At 52.8% G+C, this 21,739-nt stretch overlaps 1 protein-coding gene across 2 annotated transcripts in view; it reads left to right on the top strand.

Moving 5' to 3' along the window:
- LTBP2 (latent transforming growth factor beta binding protein 2) overlaps window positions 1-21,739 on the top strand; it is a 105,281-nt gene that overhangs the window by 5,162 nt on the left and 78,380 nt on the right. For both annotated transcript variants that reach the window (XM_082616991.1, XM_082616990.1), the window contains exons 2-3: window positions 2,556-2,626; window positions 18,726-18,972. In XM_082616991.1, coding sequence (XP_082473117.1) covers window positions 2,556-2,626; window positions 18,726-18,972 — 318 coding nt within the window. The remainder of the gene's footprint in view (window positions 1-2,555; window positions 2,627-18,725; window positions 18,973-21,739) is intronic.

The raw sequence follows: 21,739 nt of genomic DNA, 5'->3' as shown, positions 1-21,739 counted from the left end.
CATGGAGATAAGGGGGGAAAGGGGGCAGTTAGACTCCACAGGCAGGAGGGGTCCGGTTGGCTTTGTAGAGGCCAGTGGAGAGCCTTGAGGCGTCTATAACAAAGGACCAGTATGACCAGATTGGTTCCAGGTGGAACAGCAGCTGTCCTAGGCTGTTAGCCAGATGGGTTGGGCAATGATGCTGGATACTGGGCTAATGTTTGCTGAGTGGTGTGGCCTGAAAGGCTGGGCTTACATAATCTCTGAGTCGTATCTTCCAGAGACTCAGAGCCACTGAGTCATTGGCCCCAGCTAGTCAGGCTCATTTGCTCTCTCCAGCTAGCCAGAGCCCACGGAATGGTCATCTCCCATCGGGCACCTCCCTGAGCCTGTACCCAAGACTCTGGCTGGGCTCCTGTATCCCTCTCGAGTGCCCGCTTCACCAAGCCCTGCCCCCCTGCTTGGCAGCTTTGATTCTGACCAGTTCTCACTGTGGCCCTGACGGCCTTGAGGGCTCTACCGTGGTCAGGCAGGGCATGCCAAGCTGCTGCCTTCCTACAGTCAGCTCCGTAGCCATTCTGAAGGCATCTAGGGTACCAGCAGGCTCAGGGGGCCTCCTTGAGCTGGGCTCCACACCATGACCTCTCAGCCTGGTAGGCCCCTCAGTCACAGACCCTAGTTTTTAGAAAACTCCCAGGGCATGCTGTCTGCTTCCTTCTCAAAGACCTCTCAGGCCTTTAAGAGGCCTTGTCACCACCAGAGGGGGTAATGGGTGGGTAGTCCCCCCTCCCACCAGGGCACACACTCAACTCAGAAGCCCTGGCTGTGAGGACCGGCCCCTTCCCCAGAACCCAGTGACTTGGGGAAGCGGCCTTTGGGAACCAGGAAGCCGATGAAGGCAGCGGTCCAGAGGGGCTTCGAGGTGGCTGAAATGGCACAGCCCTTGGCTGGGAGGACATTCTGGGGCCTCCCTGGGAGGCAGCTCCCCACAGCTTTGGGCCAAAGGGCCAGGAATGGGCCTCAGCTTTTTCAAGCTGCAGGAATTTATTTTGAATGTTTCATAAGGTTTCAAAAACCACACAAGCTTTGGGGGCCACACAAATGTCAAACAAACTCCTAAGTGGGACCAGATGCTCACCATGCCAGCCACGAAGGTCACAGGAATGGCCCCCTGGTCTGTCCTTCACCCCACTCTTGGGCTCCGTACCTCTGCTGCCCCGCTCACCCTGAGTTTCAGTGAGGGCTCAGTAGACAACTTCTGATGGTAATGATGGGGTCTGTGAAGCAGAGCCGGGCCCAGCCCGAGCTGAGAAGTCAGGGCCCCAGAGGTCTTCTCCAAATGGAGCCCTTCTCGGGAAGTCACCTCTGTCCGGGCATTTGGGTCTTTAGACTGACAGTCAGGGTGGGTGAAGGATACTGGTGCTGCAGGGGCCTCACTCAACACCTAAGGGCAGAGTTTGGGTGAGTTAGGTGAGTGGCCCTGGTGGCAACTGCTGGTCAGTGTCTCCTGCAGTTGTCTCGGTGCCAGCACCAAGCAGTAGCTGGGGGGAAGGACTATCTCCCACCAAGTAAGTTCCATCAGCCTGCCCAAATAAAAAGTGTGCTCACCATGCAGAGCAGCTTACCCCGAGTCCCTAGCCCCATCTTCCTACCAGCTTGCCACTTCCTCAGCTCCTCTTTTTTTTTTTTTTGGCTGTATGCGGGCCTCTCGCTGTTGTGGCCTCTCCCGCCGCAGAGCACAGGCTCCGGACGCACAGACCCAGCAGCCATGGCTTACGGGCCCAGCCGCTCCGCGGCATGTGGGATCTTCCCAGACCGGGGCACAAACCCGTGTCCCCTGCATCGGCAGGCAGACTCTCAACCACTGCGCCACCAGGGAAGCCCCCTCAGCTCCTCTTAAAGAGAAATTATGGAGCTCCGGCTCCTTCAGTCCCAGCCAGTGCTCCGTCTGACCATGCACCAGCCTGCCAGAGGGCTAAGGCTCCTCCCAGTGTGCATGTGTTGGCAGGTGATGCATATGTATGTCCTTAAGGCTGTTTTGGGTGTGTTTTCCAGCTTCCTTTGGATTATCAGCATTTGTTGGCTAGGGCCATGGTGATAATTTTTTGGTGAGAGGCCATGTGGAGTTGGAGCATGACTTAGAGTTGGGTCAACTGAGGTTTGAATCTGGCTCTGGCATTTACTTATTGTTTAGTCTTGGAAAGTGACTGAGCCACTCTGAACTTGCTTTTTGATCATCTTCGTGATCCCTGTGCCAGTGTGTCAGGGGCTATATATCCTATCTCATTTAATCCTCACAACATTAAGCAGGTATTATTATCTCCATTGTACAGATGAAAAGAATGAGGCTTCCCAAGCTCATGCAGAGAATGGCAGAGTCAGGATTCAATCTTAGATGTGAAGGATCCCAAAGCGCCCTCCCATGGGCCATGCGGCCTCTCTAGAGAAGGGGGACAGTGCCCAGCCTGGCAGAGTTCCCCCAGGCCCTGCCTATAGAGGGTGGGACCATCACAAGGGCTCTGTGAATAGTCCCACTCTGAGCACCCTATGCTGACCCTGTTTTGGTGACCCCGCAGGAGGAATGTCTGCGGGGGACAGTGCTGCCCAGGATGGACAACAGCAAACAGTACCAACCACTGTATCAAACGTGAGTGCCTCCACCGCATCCACCCTCTCCCTCTCTCTTCCTTGAACTGGGCGGGGCATGGGGACTCCAGAACCTGTGCGGGGAGCACAAGTGTCTTCCCCAATCTGCCTCCTGAGCAGGTAGACCCTCTCCAGAGGGGAGGCAGTGGAAGAGAGGAGATTGAAAAATGCCTCCAGGGCATTCCCTGGTGGTCTGGTGGTTAGGACTGGTGATTTCATTGCCAAGGGCCTGGGTTCAATCCCTGGTTGGGGAACTAAGATCCCACAAGCTGCATGGCTTGGAGGGAAAAAAAAAAGGCTCCAACTGAAGATGACTTTTCAAATAAAATCCCCGCTCTTGTTTGTAAAGCTTCCTATATTCCCCACCTGCTGCTCCACTGTGTTGGGGCTCCTCCCCAACTTGCCCTATGGTGCTCACATACCCCTGTGGTCTGCGGAACACACCTGGCCCCAGAGCCTCTGCATCGCACATTCCTGGGGGGACCACTCGCAGCGCCGTGCTAGGGGAATCCACCTCTGCTCTGGCCCCTGGCAGGCATCCTACCAGGACGGTCAGGTGAGGCTTTGATACTGTGTCTGTAGCAGCCTTCCTTTGGACCACTCTAAAGCCTGGCAGGCTGGCCCAGATGAGAAAAAAGAGGGTAGTCATCTTAGTTATGTGGAGACCCAGGAGTGAGGTAGGAAGAGCATGGCTCTGTGCCTTAGCCTCCACTGATGGTGCCCTCGGAGGAGCTGAGAGCAACGCGAGAGCCAGTAGCTATGCAGCACTCGCTCTGCGCAAGACTCACTTCACACGTCCTGTGCGGCGGGGAGAGCCACTCACCTTTTGGCAGGTGAGGAAACTGGGGCACAGACAAGTCACGTGCTCAAGGTCACATGGCCTGGAAATGGCAGGATTTGAACTCAGGTAACCTGACTCTAGGGTCCCTCTTCTTAGTCTCCACACTCTGCTGCCAGACATCTTACCTCATCTTTCTGGACCTCACTTTCTGCATCTGTGACCTGGGGATGGCCGTGGACGACTGTTTCCTTTTTTACTCCTCCTCTACCTCCTACTACTACTACCACCATCACCTCTACCATCACCACTACCACTACCACCACTACTACCATCACTACTACTACAGCTGCTGCTTCTACCACTACTACCACCATTACTACTACTACCACCATCACCACTACCACCACTACTACTACTACCACCATCACCACTACCACTACTACTACTACCTCTACTACCACTACCTCTACTACCATCACTACTACTACAGCTGCTACTACCACCACTACCACCATTACTACTACTACTACTACCATCACTACTACTCCAGCTGCTGCTTCTACCACTACTACCACCATCACTACTACTACCACCATCACCACTACCACCACTACTACTACCTCTACTACCACTACCTCTACTACCATCACTACTACTACAGCTGCTACTACCACCACTACCACCATTACTACTACTACTACTACCATCACTACTACTCCAGCTGCTGCTTCTACCACTACTACCACCATCACTACTACCACTACCACTACTACCACCATCACCTCTACCATCACCACTACCACTACCACCACTACTACCATCACTACTACTACAGCTGCTGCTTCTACCACTACTACCACCATTACTACTACTACCACCATCACCACTACCACCATTACTACTACTACCACCATCACCACTACCACCACTACTACTACTACTACCACTACCTCTACTACCATCACTACTACTACAGCTGCTACTACCACCACTACCACCATTACTACTACTACTACTACCATCACTACTACTCCAGCTGCTGCTTCTACCACTACTACCACCATTACTACTACTACCACCATCACCACTACCACCATTACTACTACTACCACCATCACCACTACCACCACTACTACTACTACTACCACTACCTCTACTACCATCACTACTACTACAGCTGCTGCTGCTACCACTACTATCATTACTACTACTACTACCACCATTACTACTACTACTACCACCATCACCACTACCACTACTACTACTACCTCTACTACCACTACCTCTACTACCATCACCACTACTACAGCTGCTACTACCACCACTACCACCATTACTACTACTACTACTACCATCACTACTACTCCAGCTGCTGCTTCTACCACTACTACCACCATCACTACTACTACCACCATCACCACTACCACTATTACTACTACCTCTACTACCATCATTACTACTACAGCTGCTGCTGCTACCACTACTATCATTACTACTACTACTACCACCATTACTACTACTACTACCACCATCACCACTACCACTACCACTACTACCACCATCACCTCTACCATCACCACTACCACTACCACCACTACTACCATCACTACTACTCCAGCTGCTGCTTCTACCACTACTACCACCATCACTACTACTACCACCATCACCACTACCACTATTACTACTACCTCTACTACCATCATTACTACTACAGCTGCTGCTGCTACCACTACTATCATTACTACTACTACTACCACCATTACTACTACTACTACCACCATCACCACTACCACTACCACTACTACCACCATCACCTCTACCATCACCACTACCACTACCACCACTACTACCATCACTACTACTACAGCTGCTGCTTCTACCACTACTACCACCATTACTACTACTACCACCATCACCACTACCACCACTACTACTACTACTACCACTACCTCTACTACCATCACTACTACTACAGCTGCTACTACCACCACTACCACCATTACTACTACTACTACTACCATCACTACTACTCCAGCTGCTGCTTCTACCACTACTACCACCATTACTACTACTACCACCATCACCACTACCACCATTACTACTACTACCACCATCACCACTACCACCACTACTACTACTACTACCACTACCTCTACTACCATCACTACTACTACAGCTGCTGCTGCTACCACTACTATCATTACTACTACTACTACCACCATTACTACTACTACTACCACCATCACCACTACCACTACTACTACTACCTCTACTACCACTACCTCTACTACCATCACCACTACTACAGCTGCTACTACCACCACTACCACCATTACTACTACTACTACTACCATCACTACTACTCCAGCTGCTGCTTCTACCACTACTACCACCATCACTACTACTACCACCATCACCACTACCACTATTACTACTACCTCTACTACCATCATTACTACTACAGCTGCTGCTGCTACCACTACTATCATTACTACTACTACTACCACCATTACTACTACTACTACCACCATCACCACTACCACTACCACTACTACCACCATCACCTCTACCATCACCACTACCACTACCACCACTACTACCATCACTACTACTCCAGCTGCTGCTTCTACCACTACTACCACCATCACTACTACTACCACCATCACCACTACCACTATTACTACTACCTCTACTACCATCATTACTACTACAGCTGCTGCTGCTACCACTACTATCATTACTACTACTACTACCACCATTACTACTACTACTACCACCATCACCACTACCACTACCACTACTACCACCATCACCTCTACCATCACCACTACCACTACCACCACTACTACCATCACTACTACTACAGCTGCTGCTACTACCACTACCACCATTACTACTACTACCACCATCACCACTACCACCATTACTACTACTACCACCATCACCACTACCACTACTACTACTACCTCTACTACCACTACCTCTACTACCATCACTACTACTACAGCTGCTACTACCACCACTACCACCATTACTACTACTACTACTACCATCACTACTACTCCAGCTGCTGCTTCTACCACTACTACCACCATCACTACTACTACCACCATCACCACTACCACTACCACTACTACCACCATCACCTCTACCATCACCACTACCACTACCACCACTACTACCATCACTACTACTACAGCTGCTGCTACTACCACTACCACCATTACTACTACTACCACCATCACCACTACCACTACTACTACTACCTCTACTACCATCACTACTACTACCACCATCACCACTACCACTATTACTACTACCTCTACTACCATCATTACTACTACAGCTGCTGCTGCTACCACTACTATCATTACTACTACTACTACCACCATTACTACTACTACTACCACCATCACCTCTACCATCACCACTATCACTACCACTACTACTACCATCACTACTACCACTACCACTACTACTACCACCATCACCACTACCACTATTACTACTACCTCTACTACCACTACCTCTACTACCATCACTACTACTACAGCTGCTGCTACCACCACTACCACCATTACTACTACTACCACCATTACTACTACTACTACTACTACTACTACTACTACCATCACTACTACTCCAGCTGCTGCTTCTACCACCACTACCACCATCACTACTACTACAGCTGCTGCTGCTGCTACCACTACTACCACCGTTACTACTGCTACCACCATTACTACTATAACAACGACTCCTACTACTACTAGCTAACAGCCGAGGATTTACTATATGCCCAACGCTGTGCTAAGCTCTTCACATACATCATCTCAGTTGTCTCCCAATCCTATAACATGAGTACTTACTGATCACCTATCCTACTTATAGTCGAGGAAACTGAGGCTCAGTTTGGTTAGGAAATGTGCCCGAGGAGAGAGTAGTGCTCCGAGTCCTGGAGCTGAGGCCTGGGGTGGGATTTGGGGCTGGAGATGAAGAGGAGAGCCCATAAGTTCTGTTGAGCTTAGCAGAGAGTGCTGCTGAGGTTTGAGTTGAAGTTGGGGAGGGTGGCTTCAGGGCGGTGGGCTTCTCCACAGCTGCCCGAGGGGTCTGGGCATGGGCCTCGCTCTGGCCCTTCAGCCCTGAAGGTTCTCAGTTTCCTAACTTTCTCATGACTTTCCAGCGTCATTCTCTGCCAATCTGGAGTTTCAACACTGGAAACTCGAGGTTGGGTGAGTCTGCAGATTGTCAGCATTGACGTGTGTGTGCACCCTCGTGCCCTGATCAGGGGGTGCTGCTCCAGCCTGCTGTCAGTATCCACTCCACCCTGGGGGGCCTCAGCCCCATTGTTTCTCCCCTGGTCATACCTGTGACCCTAGCACACAGGCTGGCAGCGCTCCTGGAGGAATTGCCACTGGGCGTTAGCCTTTTCCACACGAAGTTGGCTTGCCCACTGAAGGTCTGTGTGCTAATTAGCTGGGCCCAGCGCTGTTTTCTTGTTGCTATTTTGCTGCTAATGAGCCTGATGAGAACCACGTGGGCAGTGGGGTGTGTTGGCCCTGGATGGCTAGGTCCAGAGCTCTGTCAAATATGGGGCTCTTGGTTCCTCGCCCTGTCAGCTGACTCTCCTGCTTCCCCTGTGGTTTGCGTCTCCCTGTCCCCTCCCCACAGCTGCCCTTCTGGCTGGAGCAGAGGCTGCCAATGCCGGGGAATGCTCATGACTCTGGCCTAATGGTTTCCCACATGTGGGGTGCCTCTCCTGGCCTGGCCGCAGGGGGTGGTGACAGGGAGGGGTGTGTGACATCCTCCCAACTGCCAAGAGCAGAGTCTAGTCCCAGAACAGTGTGGGGACTCAATCCATCCCCTGGTCTCTCCCAGATATCTGTAGGCCCAACCCACTGCCCCTGCATAGCGAGTGATGGCCTTTGTCCCCTGGACCACCCCCGACTCCCACTTGCCCCCTCTCACAGACTCCTAGGTTGCTGTAACATACCAGCCATCTCCTTGGAAGGCCCCTTTCTTCATCCCTGTCCAGTCACTGGACCTTGGGGACCCACTGTGTCTGCAGGTGTCCACTGCTAGAAGCCCAGCTGCTCTCTGCACCCTGGAGGGGTCTGGAGCTGTGCCCCCATCTCCTCCTCTGGTCTTGGTATCTGCCTTTCCTTCTGTGGCTTTGTCAGCTCTGCCACACAATTTGTGTGTTTATGTATTTGTGGAGGCAGCTGACTAGGGCCTGCCAGCCCGCTCAGCTGAGGGGAAGCAATGTAGGGTGTGGGGTACTGGGTTCCTGTTTACAGTTAGGGCTTTTGGAAGACTGTCCAGTCTTCCCCGACTGGCTCGACCCAATGCACACACAGCCTTTGGGAGACTTCTGAAGGCTCACACTGGGGAAGAAGATTTGAAGAATTCTTTGGCTTCTCATTTTATCTCAGCTTAGATGCATGGGGGCTGGGGCTGTTCTGGGGAGAAGGCTATTGAGGAGGGGGCTAGGTGGATTACCATCTTCCCCTCCACCCCAGCACTAAGGCTCCAAGTTAAGAGCACGTGCTTTAGATTCTGGTGCCAGATTCAAGGAGTCATGGATTTGAATCCCAGCTCTGTGTCCTCAGACAAGTGCCTGGCCCTCTTCCAGCCATAGCGCCTCACCTGTTAAGTGGGTATAACAATCTTTATAGAGCGGTTTTTGAGAATTAATAATAATAACACACTGTAGCTCTTACAGTGTGTTCTGTGCGTCAGAACTTTATTATTAATTTTTCATCCTCACAACAACCCCGTAAACTAGATTTGATCTTTATCCCCATTTACAGATGAGGTTAACTATTTGTCCAAGTCATGCAGCTGGCAATCAGTAGAGCCTGGGTGTGAATCCAGGTAGTCGGCTCCAGAGGACAGGGCTTAACACCGTGCTCCTGGGAAACGAGCACGTGTGTGTAGAGAGCCTGGAACATGGTAAGTTTAGTTGTTATTTTAACCTAGATCCAGGAGGCTGTGCTGCCTGCCTGGGTTTAAATGCCGACTCCATCACTTAGCTACAGGACCCTGGGCAAGATGCTTAAGCTTTCTGTGCCTCAGTTTCTTTTCCTGTGAAATATGACTAATATTAGTCCCTGCCTCAGAGAATTCTAAGGAACAAATGAGATAACTTAGGGCAAGTGTTTAGTTCAAGGCCTGGCATATTCTGTATGTCCTGTACATGTCTGGCCTTGATGTTGAGAGCAGGGACTGTGTCTAACAGCCCACAACATGCAGCACAGTGGCAAGTGTTCACTGGATACAAGGTAAAGGCTCAACAAGAATGTACTGAATAACACAGGGCCTTTTCCAGGCCTGTGCAGAGAAGTCCCCTTCTGCTGCCCCGGATTCATCAGCCCTTTTGGAAAACTCCCCATGGTGCTCAGGAGACCCTGGAATGGCCTAGGCATTTGTGCTTGCCTTTTAGTCCCAAGCCTGTGTGTGCATGGAGCCATTAGAACCACATGCCTTCTGGGCCACATCTCAGTGCTGTGAAGACCCTCATCCCTCCTGATCTGGGCTTCTCCTGGGCTTCCCTGAGGGAGTTCCCCTGGCCCACCCATCCCAGCCCTGTAAATGACCCCATCCCAAAGGGCAAGACTATAGCCACTCAACTTTGGAGCCAGAATCCCCGAGTTCAAACCCTTGCTCCATCACTTACTAGCATGGTGATCTCAGGCACGTTGCTGGACTGCTCTAAGCCTCAGTTTCTCCGTATGTCAAATGTGGATCAGAATAGCATCTGTAGTGGTTATAAGAATCTACAGAGGAGGGCTTCCCTGGTGGCGCAGTGGTTGAGAGTCCGCCTGCCGAGGCAGGGGACGCGGGTTCGGGCCCTGGTCTGGGAGGATCCCACATGCTGTGGAGCGGCTGGGCCCGTGAGCCATGGCCGCTGAGCCTGCGCGTCCGGAGCCTGTGCTCCGCAACAGGAGAGGCCACAGCAGTGAGAGGCCCGCGTACCGCAAAAAAAAAAAAGAATCTACAGAGGAGATGTATGCAAAGAAATCGACCTCATGATGGTAAGTGCTGAACGCATGTTGAGGAAAAGGGTCAGGGCAGGGGTGAGATTTGCAGGTTCTTTACTGACTGGTTAGGAGCTGCCAGGAGCCAGTGGCTTGAGTCTACATATGGCTCATCTCTGGATGAACCATCCGATGAAACTCAGTAGTTGGTGGGAGTGGTGGAGAGGAAAGTGGAAGGTGTTAAGGGGAATAATCACATGACTTCAGTGGAGACCCAACTAACATGAAGGGTACAGACCTAGCAAGAGACACTGCCCATCTCTCCCCTGACCATGTAGAGGGAGCTTAGATCTTCTTGGTAAGCAGGTGTATGCCCCTAAGGCTTTTCGCTTAAAGGAGTATTTAGGAGATGCTTTTATCCAGGGGGTCCTGAAGCCAGGGGCTGTATCCTGTTGATAACCAGCAGAGTGCCTATTTGATACATGTTTGTTAAAGGACTGAGTGGGTGAATGACTTCACAGGTGACCTGGAGGTTTTCTTCTGTCATCCCCAGCTGCCTCTTCTCACCTCCTTGGTTGGCTTCTCCTTTTCTACCTAACATCTTTTTTTTTTTTTTAAAGCCAAGTTCTTTTTTTTTTTTTTAATTTAATTAATTAATTTATTTACTTACTTACTTACTTACTTATTTATTTTTGGCTGTGTTGGGTCTTCATTTCTGTGCGTGGGCTTTCTCTAGTTGCGGCGAGCGGGGGCCACTCTTCATCGCGGTGCGCGGGCCCCTCACTGTCGTGGCCTCTCTTGTTGTGGAGCACAAGCTCCAGATGCGCAGGCTCAGTAGTTGTGGCTCATGGGCCTAGTTGCTCTGCGGCATGTGGGATCTTCCCAGACCAGGGCTCGAACCCGTGTCCCCTGCATTGGCAGGCAGATTCTCAACCACTGCGCCACCAGGGAAGCCCTCTACCTACCATCTTGATGTTGGGCTGCCTCAGGACTTTCCCCAGGCCTTCTAAATCCCCCACACAAAGAGGGGGCCATATGAAGCAAGCATAGCATTAATCGCCCCCCTCCCCCGCATTATTGAGTACCAGTAGACACTGTGCCAGACAATTAACACACAACAATAAGAATGGCAATGCTCACTCTGTGCCAGGGACCACGCTAAACCCTTCAACTCCCTTCACCCTGTGAGTGGCCATTGCATCACTCTCTGTCCTGGCCCCCTCCTGTGTCCCTGGCTGCTGCTTCTCCTCTACCCAGCTACTAAACACTGGGTTTCCCAGGACCGAATTATGGGTCCTCTTCTTTTCTTTCTCACTGCAATGCTCCTGGAATGATCTAATACATTCCCATGGATGTAAACATCGTCTCTGGGCTGATGACACTCAGATTTATATACCTTTTCAGCCAGACCTCTCCTCCAACCTCCAGGCTCCTTTCGTCCCGCCGCCTCCTCGACATCTGCTCTTGATGCCTCCCAGCCACCCCCACCCCAACTTGTCCCAAGCGAGCGCATCGTTTCCCTCCCTCTGAGCCAATATCCCTGCCCAGGTCTTACCCATCCTGTCAGAGGCATCTCCATCTATGTGAATGCTTAAGTCAGACCATTCAGGACACCTCCTCTTGCTCAGGCTTCTATCCAGTCCATCCCTGAGCCCTGTTTGCTTTACTTCCTAAATCTCTTGAGAGCCTGTTTGCTTCCCATCCCCCTGCCACCCCCCCACCGGCTGCTTCTCTAGTCCCGGGCACCAGCACGCTCTCCTGGGTGACTGCTGCAGCTGGCTAACTGCTCCCACTGTCCCCCTTACTCTCCAGTTCTTTCTCTGTAAATTAGATCATAACATATCCCTATTGAAACCTTCCTGTGGCGGTGTGTCCAGCCTCGTCTGTCAGCCCCTCACTCACCAGATCCAGCCTGGGTTCCTGGAATGTGCTGCCCCCAGGCTGTTGCACATGCTGCTCTCTCTGTTTGCTTTTCCTGTCTCTTTATGTGGCTGCTCCCTGTCTTCGTTTCCAGCTCCCCCTAGCCACTCTGTCTAGAGCTGCCCCCAGCAGCCTTGTTGTTCTGGATCCCAGCCCCTGTATTGTTTCTTTCACCATTCATATCCCAATTTCTCTTCCTCTGCTTGTTTTTTTGCTTGTTTTATGAATTTCTCTAAGTTGGAGGCTCCATGAAGAAAAAGACACTGTCTGTCTTGCTTACCATCCTAAGCAAACAGTAAATGTTGGACGCACGACCACTTTCTAGACGCTGAGACTCTCAGAGGTGAAGGAACTTGCCTGAGGTCGTGGGGTTGGAATTCCAATGCAGGTCTCTTTGACTATGAGGCTGCTCTCTCCTCCACAATTCTGCCCCCCACCCCCCCACCCCGCCCCCGCCTTCATTGAGTTGTAAATGGGAATGGTGTATTCCTTCCCTCTCAACCTTCATGGGTCCTGGGCACGGAGCTGGTGTGGCTGCAGAAGGGCTTGGATGGCTCCATGTCAGCCGCCACAGAACTATCTTCCATGCCCTGGAGCTGCTCCCCTGGAAAAGGCTGGGTCCCCCGGCTTGTCCCTGATGGGGGCTGCTCCAGGACCCCATCTTCTCTCATCTCCCCGGCCTCTCTGGCACTGAGGGCTTTAAATCCCTGCCTCCTCCCAGACAAAGCCCTCAGTGCTGTGACGGGGTTGGACAGGTGACTCGTCTGCTCTAGGGCAGGAGCTAGAGGCAAACCCAGGCCTCTGCCCTGGGCCACGAGCCCTGCCCAGTGGTCCCCTCCCCATGCCTGCTGGAGCCGGTGGGAATTGGGGCTGCTCTCTGCCCCAGCCCCTGGCCCCCACTGGCCCAGTATCTTGGTGTTTGTTAATGCAATTAGCAGGGCGGTCCATGCTGAGGGGTTGGGGCCAAGGTCTGACTCACCACCCTCCTTCCTCCCCTCCGGCCGCCAAACGGTAGAGGCCCTCTCGGCCTGCCAGACGGCGTCTGCAGAGCGTGCTCAAGGGGCCAAGAACGGCATCTTTCTCTCATTAAAGGCTTTTATGTGAACACAACTGCTATTTTGGAGCAGGGCGCTTGGCTGGCCCCTGAGCCCCAGTGCTGTTTCCAGCCATCCTGAGCTGCGACCCCAGCACAGCTGTGGTGGGAATGGGCCGAATCCTTGAGGACCTGGCTTCTCCCACAGCCTGGGGACTCGGGGCTGAGGTCGCGGCTTGGGGGACACAGCCCCTGGGCAGAGCTTGGGTGTGCAGAGGATGAGTCCTTGGTGGATTCTGAGGGTGTGTGACGGCCAGTGAGGGATTTCCTGGCCTCGGGGAGCTCTGACATCAGGGTCCCCTTTCTGTGGAAACTAAAGGTCAAGGCTGTGGAGAAACAGCTCGGGGTCACAGGTAGACCCCCAGTTAAGTGAATTCCAAGGGTAAACTGAGGCCTCCAGGTAGGGGTCTAAGGTGAGGGGGGTGCCCAGGGAAGGGCAACACTGAGGGTGGTAGGTGACTGTCCTGCCTAGAAAGGCCTCTGGGTGTGGAAGGGACAGGGCCCCATCCTGAGGGAGGGATCAGGTACTCAGTGGGGAGGTCCTTAGTGTCCCACTGACACAGAGTTTAGGAAAGATGGAGCTTTAATCTGAGGAGGAGCTGAGCCTCAGGTATGGGGGTGCTGGGCCCAGAGTCTAATCTGGAAGGTAGGTTCATCTCGCAGACAGGAGGGCCTGGTACTGGAGGCCTCAGAGGAGGGCGCAGGCGTAAGGGGCCCACCCTAAAGTCGGTGCCTCACTTAATGGAATTGATGGAGGGAGAAGGCATCTCTAGATCCCAGGAGAGAGAGCTGATGACAAAAGCCCTACCTGGCTGGGGTGGAAGGAGGTAGAGAGGGGACGGGCTGTACTTAACGCCTGAAGAGCAGCCCTGCCTCTGCACCACAGTGCTTGGGGCGTCTCTCTAACCAGGCCCCGCCTTGTCATTGCCTTTTCCTGGGAAGAAGGTCAAGGCAGAGAAGTTCAGAAGCCCTCTTGCTTCTGCCACTAGGTGTGTGGTTTTTCTGTTTTTTAACTTAGCATTGATGTCCAATACAACTTTCTGTGGAAACTTTCTGTGGAAATGTTCGATATCTTGCCATCCAACAGGGTAGCCATGAGCCACATGTGGCTATTGAGCCCTTGAAATGTGTCTAGTGCAACTGAGGAACTGAATTTTAAATTTTATTTAATCAATTTCCATTTCAACAGCCATATATCGCTCATGGCTACAGCATTAGACAGCACTGGACAGCACAGCTTTAGAGAGTACAAAGTACTTGCATGATCTCTGTTGAGACTCACACAACTCTTTGAGGCAGGAATTGTCAGACCCATTTTATGGATGAGACAGCTGAGGCACTGGTTGAGGCGTCGACGCGCCCAAGTTCACGCAGCTGGGATGTGGCTGAGCGGGGTGGGGGGGGGGTCAACCCAAATCTTTCTGACTCCCGACCCCATGTTCTTTTTGCTACCAAGTCTCTGGTCACAAGGGCTCTGAGTGGATGGTAGGAGCAGCCTGCATGGTGGGCGCTGTTTCCAGACTCTCCCCCAGGCCTGCCCATTCTGCATTTGGTCTCCTCCCAAAGGCAGGGGTTTTGTTTGGAAAATCTGAGCAAACCTCTGCTTGACTGTTTTGGAGGAGAGTGAAGGTAGAAGGGGCACAGCCAGGAGTGGGGGGTTGGGGAGAACGATGCCTTCTATTTCTTGTTTCACAGTAATTTCGGGAGTTTTCTCTTTATCCCCCTCTCGTTTGGCATACTGCTACCGCCCCAGAGCTGAGCTCCCGAAGCTGAAACTTTCCACATGTCCAATCCTCAGTGAGAAGGAGACTGCCAGGGGAGTGTGGAGAAGCCAGGGTTCAGGTGGGGCCCAAATTATGAATGGCTAAAGGCTGGCATTGGCGAGCGGGCACAGGGAGGCTGGGGGCAGCGTCACCTTCGGGCTCTGAGATGCCAGCCCCTGACAGGGAGGGGCTGGGTGTGTCCTCGACGGCTAAACATGGACCTTGGGGCATCATGCTTGATAACCTCTCACCGATCATCAATCACCGAAGACTCATTAAAGCCATATACCCCATCCTGTGTTGATTTCTCAAGTATAAGCCATGACCTCTGCCCTTGTGGGAAAATGGGAGGAATGAGACTCCAAGAACAAAACATGAAGACCGCCCAGCCTGTCACGGTTGGGAATTTTCTCTCTTAAAATTCCCACAGCACTGCATGAAGTTGCCTCTCCGGGGTGCCTTGGCATTTCCTTCCTTGCTTTATGCAATAGCCCCTGCCATGGGGCGATTCTGCGATGGCTGACCCCCTTTCTGAGACTTCAGTTCTGAAATCTGTGCTCATCTGACTTAGGACTATTTTGCTTCAGTTTCCTTTAAACAAAAGGCACATGACCACTATCGCCCCCCTCCTTCCCAGAGGGTTCCAAACTTTTGGATTTCACGCACCAGTAAATATCCCCAAACATCTTAGGTACCAAAGTACAATAGCCAGCTTTTCCTTTTGCTAAGTGAGGATATTAGAAAAACAGACTACCATTTGCCATCACCTTTAATTTTAAAAGAACATTTTAACACCAAAAAAGTAATAAAATAATAATCTCAAAATAAAAAACACTTTTTAAGTGGGAAAAAATAACATCACATGAAACACAGAAAACTGTTTTTATTTTTCTTGTTTCACGGCAGACCAGTAAACACTGTCCTTAAGAATGGCGCCTTTCATAGATAGGCACTTGGAGCCACCATTTGGGGCCATTTGCAGGGTGGCTTTTGGGGGAGTGGAGAGAGAGGAGAGGAGTTTATGCTCCAATCCCATAATGCAGATGCTTGGCTCAGAACAAAACGCTTGAACACTGTAGTGAGGAAATCACTTCCTGCTGAGACTTATGAAGACAACTCAGAGGAGGATACAAATGAAGTTGGTGAGAGCTGGCTCTGAAAACACAGCACTTGGAGGACCTTTCTTAGCAGATCTGGCCTTTGTGCAATTTCATAAACGATTGGTCCAGAAGGTTATCTTCCCAAACGGGTTTATTTCTGCCAACAACTCTGGCTGGTTTGGAAGCCTTTTAGAACTTTTATCAACCACAATATTACATGCATGTGTAAATGCCAATTTTATAGTTTCCCCCCAAACACCCACTTTCTGTGAGCTGTTCATCATACCAACCAAAGTCTGCCAACCCGTGTCTTCACTGAGGACCTAAGTGCCTGGGGGCAAGGGGCTTCCATGATTCTGAGAACCCCCCCACCTGGCAGAGCTTCCTCCACCCAGGGACCAGCCTTGTTGTCTTTGTACCCACCGGCACCCAGTCTGAAGGAGGGAGGATGCTCACTAAATGTTTGAGGATGTATTGGCGAATAAGGCAGAACCAGAAGTAAGCGAGTCTCAGGAAGACATGGGCTCGGCTTGCAGGATTTGGGGCCTTGGGTTTCTAGACAGAGAAAGATCTTACTGTTGAAGTCAAGGATGGGCCATCCTTGGGGCCCAGGAGGGGAAGGACAGAAGCAAAACTGGTTTTGAAGGCTGTCTTAAGGGCAGGGACCACCCACGCAGAGGTAGAAGAGACACGGAGACTGGGAGGGGCTGTGTGACCTTCCCCTCACCCACGCCAGGCTTTGCTGGCAGAGAGCTGTGGATCTGAGAGGCTAAGAGTGATGTAGCATCTGTGGTCCACATGGGAAACCACTCAGGCCCTCCCTTTCTACTCCCTCCCTAAAATAAACCAGGGCTGACACCTTTCCTGGGCAAACCTGCTTCCCCACTGTTCGCTGGCCCTGGTTTGGCTACAGGGCTGGCCCCAGCAGACCGTGTCTCTGGTGGTGGTGGTGACAGTGGCCTGGCGTGTGGTCAGGTGGGGGCTGACTCTGCTTGGGCAGGTGGAGTGGCAGCCAGGTGATAGGCCAAAATCCTGCCAAGGTGGCAGTTTGTGTTTGGGGAAGTGCTCAGGTTTACAATTCTCTCACACAGTCTGCTTACCTGGAGGCCTAGGGCTGCCAGGAAGGGATGCCCAAGCACTGTGGAAAATGCTCTAGCCTCAGGTTCTAGCTCATGGTTGGAATCCTGCAGCGAGACCTATGATTTCCCCTCTCCCCTGAGTAGACAGGCAGCCCTTGTTTGACACGATGCCCAATCTACTCATCCTTGCTGTCTCTGGTCAGCATCACCACCTCCAGGAAGCCTTCCCTGACTTTCCCTTTCTTGCCTCAGCCTGGGTTAGAGGCTCTGGCTGACACTTATCACATTACATATGTCCTGACTTCCATGTGAAACAGGATACTCCTTGAGAGAGGGATCTTCTTTAGGATCCGCTAGCCTCACACCTAGTGAGTGCTCGGTTAACGTTCACTGAATGAATTCAGGAGCTGGTAAACATCCTCCCTCAATCTAAGATTGACTGTATGGGCTTTGGAGAGAGATGTGTCTGAGGGTCTGTGGTCTCCACCACCAGAGCCAACCTGGGACATGCAGCTTCCCAGGCCAAGGGTGCATTCGGTGGCTGACTTGAAGCCAACAGATCCCTTTAGTTTCGTCATCACCTCCAGGCCAAGGTTTAGAGATGGTTCAGCCCTGCTGGGAGGCGGTGGGGTGGAAAGAGCTTGGGCTTTTCCATCAAACAGACCTGGATTGGATCCTCCATCCCCCATTGCCTAGCTAGGTGACCTCAGGCACATCTTTTAACCTCTCCGAGCTTCAGAGTCATTATTTGTAAAATGAGAATCATAATCACACTTGCTGTATAGGATTGTTTTAAGCTTAAGTGAGACAGTGTAGGCAGAGCACAGCTCCTCGCATGGTGTGGCACTGAACAGATAGTAGCTGCCATAATAAAAATAATATTGACTGTGTCATTGTTAGGCATACGCTAGGAGTTAAGGAGGCAGAGAGATGTAAGGACCAGTCGCTGCACTTGAGGGTGCTGACCGTATTAGTTAGGGAGCTGAGACACAGACATAACAAACCCATCACACTGACGGTGGCCTATAGGGCCTGAGTGCTGTGCAAGATGAGCACTCGTCCTAGCTGTTCAGAGGAAGGTGCAGTGGCTGGAGGCGGGTCATCAGGGATGGGGAGGGGGCCTGGAGGGAACAATAACACTTAGGTAAGTGGAGAGGAAAGGGAAACAGCTCCAGGGAGGGGAAGCAGCACCCACAAAGGCAGAGAGAAGAGGAAGCCCCACCAGCAGGCCAGGTCCCCAGATGGACAGACAGCAAAAAGGGAGCATTTAAGTATATGTACAGCCCAATGTTGGGGGTTCTGCCGGGGGTGCTGGTGCGACGGGTCACCCGGTCTTTGATGGGTTGTCCGACGCTGACAGGCGCCCCTCACCCTCTCCCTGTCTCTCCAGCCGTGTGCCAGCCGCCCTGCCAGAACAGGGGCTCCTGCAGCCGGCCCCAGCTCTGCGTGTGCCGCTCCGGCTTCCGCGGAGCCCACTGTGAAGAGGTCATTCCTGAGGAGGAATTCGACCCCCAGAACTCCAGGCCGGCACCCCGACGCTCAGCCGAGGGGTCTCCCAACCTGCGCAGGAGCAGCGCGGCCAGAGAAAGCACCACAGCCAGAGCGCGGCCACCGGCACCACAGCCGCCGCTGGCCAGGTGAGTCCCCTCCTCAGTGGGGCCTCCGGTCTGGGGGCGCAGCCCCTCTGGAGGGGCTTCTTCCTTCGGCCCGTTTGGTGAAGACCCTGGTGGAGAAGGCCGGAGAGTCCTCCTTTCCCTTCTCCTGCTCCACCAGAGGGGTGGCGAGCAGGGCAGCGGGTACGGGGGTGACACAGGCTCTGGCAGGGTGCACAGGGGAGGTGGGAGGGGAAATCTTTACTCTCCAGGCCCCAGGGAGAGAGCTGAGGAGGGCACATCCCCGGGACCAGGCTCTCTTGTTTCGAATCCTGGTGTTGCCACTTCCTAGGTGGGTGACCTTGGGCAAGTTACTTATCTCTCTGATTCCTCATCGGTAAGTTGGGGAAAATGATGATAGTCGTAATCATGGTATTGTAAGGGTTAAGTTAGTTCGTATGAGGGAAATGCTTAGAACAGTGCCCGGCACATAGTAAACTCTATAAATGTTTGTCCTCCGCCTCCCCCTTCTCTGCCTGTGGTCCCGGTGATGCAGGAAGGGCTCCTCTGCCAGAAAAAGCCCCTTCAGTTCAGTCACCGCCAGTGCTAACCTGTCTCCTCGGAGGGGCAGCTGGAGCGTGTAGGGGCAGCGAGAAGATTAAAAACTGGGAAAGGGTGTGTCCATGGGCAGCATTCCCTGGCCTGCTTGCCAGCCAACCTGGCTAGACATTTCCTAGCTCAGGACAGGAAATCTGAACTTTGTAAACTGGTCCATTTCTGGGGGCTGTGTTTTCTTTTTGGTTTTTCAGGTTACTTTTTCCATTCGCTTCCTACTTAGGAAGTTCTTTCTGAAATGTTTGAACCTTGTCTTGCTGAACTCAGGGAAAAAAGGTTTTGCCCTCCCAGAGGAAGCTGGGAGAATCAGGGAGAAGAGTCTGAGAGGCCAGGTCCCCAGGGGGGAAAGCTCAGGAGAGAAAGGAAAGGAGTTCAAGGTTGTCCAGCAACTCTGAAGGGGGAGGGGCAGTGGGGGCCGGGGCAGACCAGGGTCTCGGTAAGGGGGTTTCTAGGGCCCTGGCCACCCAAACAAGCAGGTGGTTTCCGAGAGCAGCCAGGAGCAGAAAGAACAGAAGGATGAACTTGGGTCAGGCCTAGGGAGTCCCAAAGTTAAAACCAGAAGAGCCAAACTCTTCTGGATGCTGGGGCAGAGATGGGGGGCAGAGCTAAGGGCCAGGTGGACAATGTAGGGGGCAGGGTGAACTGCCTGGGATTGGCTGTGACCAGTTGGGCAGGGCCTGAGCCTTGTTCTCATTGGTCCCGGCTCTGGGTCCAAGGTGGGTGGGCCTGGTGTGAAGGCACTTGGAGGAGCCCCAGAGGTCGCAGCTCCAGGGCCAGCCCCGGGGCAGGGTGGGAGCAGCGTCCTTCTGGCCTGGCTTTCCCCCTGTAAGCTCTTTTTTGGCTTGTGGTATCCATTCGTTTTATAGTGCATTTATCCCCTGTGTGCGTGTGCGAGTGAGTGTTGGGGGTGGTTGCTTGGCAGGTCATTCTGTTCCTTGTACCCTTGAGTCAGAACTCTATCCCGCTTCTATTTTTCAAGGCCCAGTCCCGCTTCCTCCAAAAAGCACCTACTCCCTCATATATCCGCCAGGCTCTGACCCCCTGCAGCACACACGTGGCACACACATCGCCGTGAGTCTGCGCCCTGAGTCTGCAATCAGACGGAGTGGCCTGCGCCCTGGAAGGCAGCGCCTCCGTCTCACACTGGATTTCCCCACAGTGCCTCCTGCAGTCCCAGCTTGCAGGAAGTGCTCAATCTGCATTGCTTTCTGTCACTCGCTCCCAATGGAAGACTTACCTAACCAAGGGCCCATGGCCCCGAACCCTCACCCTGCCCTGGAAGCAAGGGCACCACCCTCAGTGGTGCTCAGAGTGCGGGGGGCGGGAGGCTCCATGCTTCCCCAGTGTCACGCTTTTCACTCTGCCTCGGGACATTCTGTGCATTTGCTCCCTGGACCAGGAGCTCCCTGTGAGCAGGGACTACAGTGTCCTCCTCTTTCATGAACATGTCCCTGGGACCTAATACCACACCTGGTACCCTGTAGGTGCTCAGTCAACACAAGTTGAATGAAGAAATGGACGAGGCTCGATGCTGGGCGGGGAGGAGGCTGGGAGGGAAGGAGGACCAGCTCCGTGAGGCTTCGGTCCCCCGACGAACGTGTGCGAGAGGCAGGGGAGGATGAAGGCCTGGGGTGAGGTCTCTGGCCCACAGCAGGGCTGTCCTTTTTGAGCTTCACAGGCTCCCTGGCCAGGGGCTACTGTGATGTTTTTAATGAGCTGCAACCTCCAGGCCAGCCCAGTCTCTCTCTCTCCATGTCTCTCTCTCTTTCTCTCTCTCTGCCTTGGCGTGTCAATGCCATGAAATCTGGGAAAGTCCGAGCGGCCCACTGTTGGCCCAGCTGTGTTTTGCTTTGGGAGGCCAAATCCCACTTGCCTGGTGGTGTCAGACATTTCCTGTGAACTTGGCCAGCTTTCCCAAGCAGCCGCTGGACTCTCTCCTGATGGCAACTTGGACAGGCCCTTGGTGTCCAGATAAGAGAGTGACATAAATGCAGAGGGCATTCTTGGTGGGGGGGGGGGGACCGGTGCAAAATGTCCAGGGGGGAGAGACACTGCAGGGACTGGTGTTGGCCAGAGGCCACCTTCAGGAGAGCACTAGACAGAGGCCAAGAGACTTGTGTCTCAGAAGGAAGACGAGAGGGAGGGGTCGGGAGAGTCTCGGGCAGCAGGCAGCACGCCCTACAGAAAGCCAGACGTG

This window comes from Mesoplodon mirus (genome assembly GCF_964341445.2).
Source record: "Mesoplodon mirus genome assembly, chromosome: 4".
Taxonomy (NCBI): Eukaryota; Metazoa; Chordata; class Mammalia; order Artiodactyla; family Ziphiidae; genus Mesoplodon; species Mesoplodon mirus.
This window is presented reverse-complemented; position numbering and strand designations above follow the sequence as displayed.